Below are 10,133 nucleotides of genomic sequence, written 5' to 3' on the forward strand. Positions count from 1 at the left end.
GACATGTCGAGCGGCGGTCGACCTGGGGCGATCGACAATAAGAGCAGGATGTCTGGTATTAAGCCCCCTCCTCTCCTAAACACACACTCCACAAACGCACACCGACACACACACACATCCCTCACACAGGAATGCGATGTGACAAAAGGAAACACAATGAAGCGCACAGACAATACAGACGGGGGACGCACTGTCCTGTCTGGGTGTCCGAACCGGATCAAGGCGCAACCTGAAGTAAATCCAGATCGGTTTGTGACGGACGGACATCGAGATCCTCTGACTGTGGTGATAATGCTCAGCTTGTTGTCCTCTGAATGCAAACGGCCTCCATTCATTGAGAGGAATAACAACAAGCTCATTAAGATAAAGTCAGATTCTGCAGATGAGGGTGACTGATTGGCCACATGAGTGACAGGGGCCCGGGGCCGTCGCAGCACCTTGAGAGGGGCGACGCCGTCTCGGCTAACCTACATGCTCCCGGGCCTGTGACAGAACGCTGCAGCGAGAGGCAGCCATTAGCGCCCCTTGTTTTTCACATCAAATTGAAATGTTTAATAATATGTTACATTCCGGGCCACAATCTGCGCTGAAGGCGGTCGCTTGGTGCTGGCGTCACCGAGCAGCTCTCGACTAAAAAGCTCTTCTCACATGGCCTGTGGACCATGACTTCAGCAGTGGTGGTGGCCTTGTTTTGGAGTACCATCTCTCTGCTGCTCTCCAACGACAATAATGACCGGCTGGAGCAGCAGGGGCTGCATTAGCTGCTGGGTTCAGAGGGCATCCGTCCCAAGGAACTGGCCTGTTTTTTTTTTGTTTTTTTTTGTTCCATCTGCGCCACTCCATTCTCGAGCTTTGTGCGACTCAGTCAGGCCTGGGTGGGTAATTAAAAAGGCAAGAGCTCAAGTTGTGATCATTAGGGGCTTGTCCAGCATGGGCTCCAAAAAGGACCCCGACACGTAAGGTCACTTCTGCTTTTTCTTTTTTAAACACTTGCCTCCTCCTCCTCCTTCCTCTCTGTCACGCACAATGTTGCTTTGAACATTGCTCAACATCCACATTGGCTCTGAAACGCTCATTATATATAAACACCTAAAAAACACTGCCAGCAAACATAAACTGTACAGTAAACGCCCTCATTCATCCCGGGGTGTTTTTTTCTGCCCTCAATGCTCCTCCTGATGCACATTCTCCATCTGCTGCCGACGCCTCGCACGCTCTACTTGGTACTTTTTATCTCTTATCTGCACTAACACTCGATTTCTCCCACTCGGACGATTGAAAAAAACATTTTTTTTTTGTCTCCACCCTCCTTGGTGGTCTCCATCCCTTTTTTTTTTTTTTTTGCTCTTGACTGCTGCTCTTGTGATGTGTCTTTCACTGTCCAGGGCCCTTGAAGTCTCTGTGTGGTGCTTTTGTTTTTCCACTCAGACTCCATTCACCTCTTTTACTGTGACATTAACTCCGCTCTTATTCTCTACTTATTCAGCATCCACTCATACGTACACGTGCTACGGAGCCAGACACACTCGATATGGTTTCATGTATGAGGAAAAACATCTTCCTTGTGTTTTTTTCTTTTCTTCCCCGCTTCAGACGTTTTCATTTTATTTGCCAAGCAGACCCAGTCCGAGCAAGAATAACTCTTTTGCTTTTTGTAGCAAAAGGAGCCTCTTGTGAAAGAGTTAAGACAAGTGCCTTGCTTAAGGGCATTTCAACGCATGACCTCTTTTTGCCCTCTCCTCTACCACACACACTCCTGCCCCTGACAACACTCCTCGGGCGCAGACTCAGCGGCTTTCTTAGATGCAGGACAAACATACCGGACGGGGAGCTTAAAGTCTGCGTGGGTTAATGCGACATATAGAGCGGAGCGAGAATGTTTGTGAGCCATAATCTCCTCCATCTTATCTCATTTTAACGTAAACCGGAATCGGTTTTAACCCCGACAGTCAATCTGTTCACATATTATACATTCGCGTCTGTTCCTCCACTCGGGGGATGAATCAGTACAATCGACGCGTCTATGCGATGTTGAATGAGGTATTTGTCAGCTGTGTGTTTGACTCCGTCGGCCTCCGCAGGTCAACCCGCTCCCTCGGGGCAGCACCTGATACCTGCAAGATTTTATCCACCTCGGTGTGTGTGTATAGTGTTGGATGTGTGTGTGTGTGTGTGTGTGTGTGCTTTCAAAGGTGCGTTTTCCTTGATGTCTCCCAGTCAATAGCAGCTTCCTGCCTTCAGGGTCTGTGTGTTGTTTAATAGGCCGGTCATACACAGGGCACCTGTGTTTCCTCCCTCCGCACAGAAACACCCTCTGTTTGGCCACTTTGCTCTGTTTGACTGGCACATTTGTTCCAGGTGCATTATGGTTAAAGGTGGAGGAGATTAGATAGCTTCTTGAAATTTGAGGAAGGCGCTATTATTTGAAGTCTGCTCAGGTGTTCTGAGACCTTTTTTTTTTTCTTCTTTCGGGCTCGTGAAGCGTCTTTATACCGACGTTCGGATTGATCGGTTAGTTGGTTCGGGGAGAATTCTGACGGATGGGGACTTTTCATCTCGGTCAGCAAGAAGTGTTCCAGTTATCTGTCAAACATCACAGCATTCTGGGCAGAGTTTCACATTTTAAAATAAATCCTACAAACTTTACAGCTAGTTCCACAATGGCGTTGATTTTTTAGGATTTTGGTGAATTATCAGGACATGTATTGGATGCTTAGTTCAAAAATTAGCACAAAGCCATGATGACGATGTGTCTGAAAGATTGGAACGTTTTTGGTACAGATATTCTTGCCTCCCACAGGATGAACTCTTCCAACTCTGGTGATCCTTTGCCTTCTGTCTCAGTGACCTCAGCAGGTTAAATTTTAATTTATCCAATACTTTGGTTAATGACTAAATACATGCAAAATGAGTGACATTCCTGCAGTACAAGATTTCCTGTTATACAAAAATCACGCAACAGGTGTGAGCCGTATCACTCATGAGTCACGTATCTGAATGATGTCACACGATCAGCATCTGGACCTTTGTCACGTGAGTTACATGAGTTTTTGTGACCACTTGGAGACGCTCATTTCACCACGGACCTGCAGAGGCAGTCTGCTGGGATCTCTGTCGACAAGCTTGGGATGGAGCAACCTTCATGTTGAAGATCATTGATGGTGACGAGATCAGTCTGCAGCTACCATCCAGAGACCAAACAGCTTATTTGCAGTGTAAAAGCCCACAGTTTCCGAGGTTAAAGGAAGGTGCTTGTTGCTTTCTTCTATGTTCACAGGGTTATGAGCTTAGTGTCGACTTTTACTGTAACTTTCTGAGGTGTCTGACGAACAACATTTGGAGCAGTTGGAGCTGTTGTTCAGTTCAGGTTGTTTAAGGTTGTCAGTTCAGCGACTGGGAGCTACATCGTGCCAACACATGACTGCTGACAGAAGGTTAAAACTGGTTTTTGGCCACAACAGAAAACAGCACAATCATCACTTTCCACCCACACCAACTGGCAGATTCTCCATGTGACTTCTTCTTCCCAAAAAATGAAACTAATGTTAAAATTCAAGCTTGCATTCTGATGTTGCTTGACGTAGCTCCACACATGGACTTCTGTGGAGCTTTTCTAAGTGTTGCAGGAGCACTGGGAGCAGTGCATCACTGTGAAGGTGGTTTTGAGGGAGGAGATGGACAAAAACCATGTAGGGTTTTTGCTCAGACTCAGAAGTTTTTGATTGCACATTTTACTTTCTGTTTTTCGGAAATATATGCATGCTAAAACACGAAATTGAGAGAGTAAAATTAGAAGTCTATACCTACTAGATATCAGGTTGGTTTTCATTCTGAGCGTGTTAGGATGCTCTCCTCACTTAGCTGGTACAAGCACTTTCTCACAGAGGATGCGTCGCTGTAGATACTGAGGACCAGAGTATATCTGAAACAGAATCACTTGAAAGTGAGTCAAGACTTGATGGCTATTAAATATGAAGATAACATTCAGACAAACTTTCCTTGAATGCATTGATGGTGTTGCACACATGAAAAATGACAAAAGCTCAAGAGTGCTACCAGATTTCTTGTCGCCTCACGTCTAGATAGTTGCTGCGTGAAGTCTATCCGAATTACACAAACACTCGAACACAACTCGTCTAAATTCCATCTTTGGGAACGTGTCAAGAAGGATGAGGATTCAGATGCTGGTCAACAATCTGACGAGCAGTTCTGTTGAAACATACTTACCCGTGTAGCTGTGTTGTAAACGTACAATGAGAAGCGGATGTCTGTGGGAGATTCAGAGTTTGCCTTCATGTAAAACAGACCACAGAAGTTTCAGAATAATGAGCTGTGCTTCATCCAAACCAATTAATAAACAAGATGATGGGTTCGCTCGCATAATCTGGGTCTGCTCAAAAAGCCTGGGCCGGGCGGGTCCGAGACAGCAGCGCTGCCATTCACAGTTTAAAACAACAGCGTGTTCTGCAGCTCATTTGGACGGACAAATTCTGTCAGCCTACATAATTCTTATTTGCCGGACTGAATTGGTTGGCCAGTGTCTCGGGCCCAGAGATAAGTGGAGAACTTTCCAGATGACTGGCGCAGGACAACCCCGACCCGTCATCCCACTGATTGCCACACACTCCTCTGTTGCCTTTTTGGCAGCAATTTCTCCAGGGGCCCCCGTTCTGTCTTTTAGTTTGTCCCGATAATGGTAATGGGACACATGCCTTCTCCTGCCCCACACACACACACACACACACTGTTATATCACACAAACACACACATGGATAGACATTCTTGCTCTGTCTGTCCATCTCGACGCACACAGACTCAGTGTTAGTATGGCTCTGTGTTAAATGTAGTAAGTCCCAGTCGCCCCGTCCTGCCAGCTTTGTCTGCCCTCAGCTGTTCCGGCCCGATGCCTGTATTGTGCTGCCGGGCTCATTACCAGAAGCACTGTGGCCCGAAACCTCCTCACTAATAGGCCCGGGGAGAGACAGAGAGGAGTTATTTCTGCTGTGGCTTGTGCGTAGCAGTATAATGTTTTGTTTTTCACTCTTTTGGCAGTAGGACTGTTAATGTTTAACATTTGCTGCAGTTATTTCTCTGGCTGCTCGTCAGCTGGCCGAGGAATTTTTTCTGAAAACAGGTCCGCCTAAAAGGTTCGCCTCGTCCCTGTGAGGCACACGGACCTGAAAGCTGCTCTCCATGTATGAATGTATATGGACGTCGTGTGTGTTTCTGCATGCCTGAGCAGGGACGTGGAAAGAATGAGTGGGTCCGGTTGATGGGCTGTCTGGAGTGGGCCAGACCACTTGGACAACAAAAGGATGAAGTGCAGCTATTGTTTAAAGTTTACAGGGCAGTATGCGGAGTGTACAGTAGTGCGGCTGGAGGAGAGGGGATACAAAGAGAGGGGTGTAAAGAGGTGAGTCAGGAAAATGGTGAAATGTGAGGAGATTGAAGGCTCGGAGAGACGGAGAGAAAGAGAAGTGCATACAGTAAACAGAAAGACGTCAGGGCTGATCTTCGTCAGCTCACACGGCTCCGACTGAACTGATACTGAAGACTTTAAGTGATTGTCTGAGAGGTCAGGCCGTACCATTCATACGTCCTGATTCAAGAGTTATATAATTAGGTTTGAGGGGTGCTTTAAAGATGAATTAGGCCATGAACTGCGCAGAAGTTCGTGAACTGAAGATTACTGCGGAGATTACAGTGGTCTAATGAGACCACAGAGCGCAGAGGCTGAATCGAGTTCAAATCCCCACCAACAGGAATATTAAAGTTTCTATAAATAATAATAATAATAAATGTTTGAAACAAAAAAAAATGGGGCCATTTTTGAGTCACAATGAATACTGAATCCCTAAATATCAGAAAACACATACACCATAGAATAAATAAAGAAATATTTGATCAAAAAGAAAAATTATGACAATTATATTTTACCTATAAAGGCTCTTTATGATTTAAACTATTGTTATCATCAGATTTATATTTATTATTGGATTATATTAAATCAATTTAGATTAGATTTGACTTTATTGTCACTGCACTGAGTAGAGGTAGTCTAGTAAGACAACAAAATACAGTTTAGCTTCTTAATAAAATGTCTAAGTCGGGTATGAATATGCTAAATATATAAAGAAAAACAGTATTAGTTATGACAGTATGAACAGCATCTGTAAGTATGAAAGATAAACGAATATCCAAAATGTAAAAGTGATATATACAGTCTATGAACACACCAAATATAGATTTAGAATAAGCTGTAGGTAATGTAAGTGTGCTGGATAAATAATATAAAAAAAGATGAATGGAAATATGACTACAAGGGGGGAAATAAAGTATAAACAGTGGATATAAAGATATTATTTATGGCTAAATCCATGGAATAGAAATACAAAGAGGCAACTCTATCTGCTGGGTCACTACAGAAGTTTATAAAGGGACTTTGTGGCGAGAAATAGTGTCGTAAAAACGAATAAATGAATTTTTAAAAAATATTTTGGCGCCTATAACAATAATGATAATAATTTTTATTTTTAACACGTACATAAAAACAAATATATAAATAAACATCTACGTAAAAATTTGATTTCAAATGCGATGAAACACCGTGTCACCGTCGCCTTAGTTACGAGCTGCTAGTTAGCGTTCGTTAAGCGGTTGAACCAAACGCGCGCGAGCCTGCCACGGAGCGCGCGGCCGCTCCCCCTCTCCATCATCCTCGCGGGCGTCCCGCGCGGTGGCACCAGGTGGGCCGCGGCACCGGCGAACCGTGGCCTCGTTAACGCGCTGCAATAATGAGGCCGCAAAAAAAGGGACGAAATAATTGCAAATAAAACTACATGATGCAGAAAATAAAAAAAGAAATTAAACAGATGCGCGCGTTTTCAGGATCATTGGTCTCGTCCTTTTAAAAATGCTGAGAGTTGCTAAAAAAAAAAAAAAGAAAAAAGAAAAAAGAAAAAGAATAAAAAAAGGAAAGAAACATTTCAGATTTGGCAGCAGATTGAGCCTGTCAGTATAATAATAATAATAATAATAATAATAATAATAATAATAATAATAACAATACTTTTTTTATTTTAGTAAAAGGTGTTTAAGATTAGGCTTAAACGTAATGTATTACTATTGCCTTACAAATATATTCTGCATTTGACTTTTAGCTTTAAAAAATACTTGGGGAAAAAAAAAAAAAAAACAACTCCAGTGAAAACAGCCATAAATTTGTCATGCTTTAATTAAAATAATTCTTTAGAAATTCATTATTTACATCTGCAATAATATTAATAACAGTATAAGAAAAAATAGTCACAGTTTTTACCAAACATCAGAACATCAGCATGACAGCAAACTAAATTTATTCGAAGCAAAAACAAATGTATTTCAAGCCTTGTTGGTTTTAGTAGCCAAATCACCATCATCAATCCCCTCCCTCCCCCCCTCCCCTAAAACTCATCCGTCATTCTCTGAGTAAAATTGCATCACTTCTCCCATAAGTAATTCATCATTTACAGTATGTACATATTGCTAGACAGATACATTAATTGTCTTCAAGGGGCATATGTGGGGCATTTTTGTTGTAATTGTGATTCAATGTGTCGCCTTATTAGTCTATGTTCACTACAGGAAATCTGAATTTACAGTGAAAACAAATCACAAACTTAATTTGCAAGCAGACATAGATCAAGAATAGATTTGTGATGATAGGACAGGATTCACTTTTTCTTTTCCTTTTTTTTTTCTTAAAAAAAGAGCATTGTAAACAAAGCAGGCATAGTTCAGTATAAAGAAGTTGCATATCCATATTCACTGGATCAGTGGAGTCAAGTTGCAGATGTGCCAGAAAAAGAAAGAAAGAAAAAAAACAAGTCTTTGGCCAAAAAACAGTGTTAAAAGAGATTTATACTGAAAATATGCACCACGTGAGACGTCAGGCTGAGTCTCTGGAAACAGGCCCTGGAGAGTGTTAGCAATGTGTAAACGTGCACGAGTCACAGTTACCCTGGGGACTGGTGTCAGTAACGACAAATAAATAGAAGGAGGTGTGGTAGACCATGAGAGGATGGAGTAAAAAAAAAACACACAATGCATTGCTGGTTTCAACAGCAGAGTCTCAAGTTCACATCCAGTTTTGACTTCATGCCTTGGTCCGTGTGTCAGCTGATGTTAAAAGTTCTCCAGTGTGAAGGTCCATCAGCACCGAGTCTGTCCACGCAGCAGCAGCGAGGGGGGAGACTAGAGGTGGTCGTAGGCGGCCGCAGACGGTGGTCCTGTGCGGGAGGCCGAGCTGTAGTAATAAGGTGAGCCTGCGGGGGGAGACACAGATGGAGGCCGTCACAACTGGAAGGTGTTTTGTTGGGATCAGACTTTCTTTAGCCATCTTATCTCAGGTTTGACGGCAGATGGCTGAGCGGAGTGTCTGAGCAGCTTGGAGAGTCTGAGCCCCCCACATGACTCTTAAGTAATGTTCAGAGGAGTAATATGAGTGATGCAGGACTTTCCTTTTCACGCCGGGTTGTTTGGAGGCACTCGACTAACACGCTTCTGTGCTTAAAAAGAACTCCTTTATCAAATGTTCTTGTCTTTATGAAGGGATAACATGGTGCAAGTTCATTTTAGGAGCATAATCTCAAACTACAAGACATATAATCTGCTGTTTGTCCCTCATGTCAGGTAGAAGATGGAACAGAGTTGATCTATTCTTAAAGGGAATCTCTATCTTTTTGATTTGGACAAAAGTTAATATAAATCTAATTTGTACAAGTTAAATATATCAGAAAGCCTCCATATTGTCCAGAACAGTCTGTAAAAGTAATTTTAGTATGTGACTGTAAACCCAGTAAATGAGTTCCTTCTTTGTTTATTTTTGATTTATTTGTCACATTTTTCATTGCTTTGTCTGCAACCTTGAAAACACAGATAGGATTATTGGTGTTTCTATGGTAAAATAAAGGTCAAACAATACATATAAATATAAATTAAAGTAATATAGAGCACAGAAGCTAAAGGGAATCCCAGTAATTAATGGGATTGATGGTTTCTACTGAAGACAAAAATGGCACTATATGACATGACAGACAAAATGTAAATTGTATGAAGTGAGTTATGTTCGTAACCCTTAACATTTTCTGGAATAATCTGTAAAAGCAATTCAAATTTCAGTATGTGATTGTAAACTTAGTAAATAATTATTTTTTCTTGCATTTTTAAATAATTTGTCACTATTTATTTTTTGTCTGCAACTTTAAAAAGAAATCTACAGCTTTACTGGCACTGTTATGGTAAATTAAAGGTGAAACAATACATATAAATACATAAAAGTAACACAGAGCACAGTAGCTAAAGTGATTCCCAGTAACTAATGGGACTAATGGTTTCTACAGAGGACGAAAACTGCATTATATGACGTGTGACTGAGGTAGTTTGCACTCCTCCGCCAGCAGCTCATTTAAATTCTAGTCATGATGAAATGTTTGCGAATCATAAGGTCAGCAGAGTCCTTCAGAATTCTGAGGAAAGTTTTACTATTTCTTTTTCTTTTTTTCTTTTTTTTTTTTTAGCATAAACTCCGTCTTTTATTGTGAAGGTCACATTCATCATCTTAGAAATAAATATTCAGAGGTGCACGAGCTCGGCGGCGGTAAACAAACAAGAGAAACGCGGTTTCACAAACGCTGTCATTACTGTCGGCGCGTTCGTACTCACCCAGGATGCTGGAGTTGGTGAACCTCCAGGCTTCGCTGTAGGAGGTGTAGGGCGAATGGCTGTAGGACTGACCCGAGTAGTCTGCACCTGCTGCAGGACACACACACAAAGGAGAGAACGCGTTATAGGTGCAACACAACAAAGGAGAAGACATTTGTTATTGGGAGAGCAAAGCGGGGCCTGAGAGCTCTGAGGAGTTGTTTGTCTGCGTGCCAGCGTCTGCTCGGCCTTAGCTCATAATTCACCAACAGTTAGTGCAGCCTGTAAACCATTAATCTGTGGTGCAGGTGGAGGGCTGAGGGTAAAATCCCCCGGCCCAGTGGTGCGTGCATACAGCCAGCCTCGACGCCCTCTTTCTCCAGCACTCGGCCCCCTCGCACGGCTCAGCCTCTGCCCTCTGAAATGCCTTCCTCCTCCTCCTCCTCCTCCTC

General features: G+C 42.7%; 1 protein-coding gene across 1 annotated transcript in view; it reads right to left on the bottom strand.

Moving 5' to 3' along the window:
* Positions 1–7,956: 7,956 nt before the first annotated feature.
* The window catches only part of pax8 (paired box 8), a 13,327-nt gene continuing 11,150 nt past the window's right edge, over positions 7,957–10,133 (bottom strand). Inside the window, exons 8-9 of the mRNA XM_008296633.1 lie at positions 9,703–9,792; positions 7,957–8,303 (exon numbers count right to left, since the gene is read on the bottom strand). Coding sequence (XP_008294855.1) covers positions 8,233–8,303; positions 9,703–9,792 — 161 coding nt within the window. The 3' untranslated portion in view covers positions 7,957–8,232. The remainder of the gene's footprint in view (positions 8,304–9,702; positions 9,793–10,133) is intronic.

Source organism: Stegastes partitus, unplaced genomic scaffold, assembly GCF_000690725.1.
Source record: "Stegastes partitus isolate 25-593 unplaced genomic scaffold, Stegastes_partitus-1.0.2 Scaffold1142, whole genome shotgun sequence".
NCBI lineage: Eukaryota > Metazoa > Chordata > Actinopteri > Pomacentridae > Stegastes > Stegastes partitus.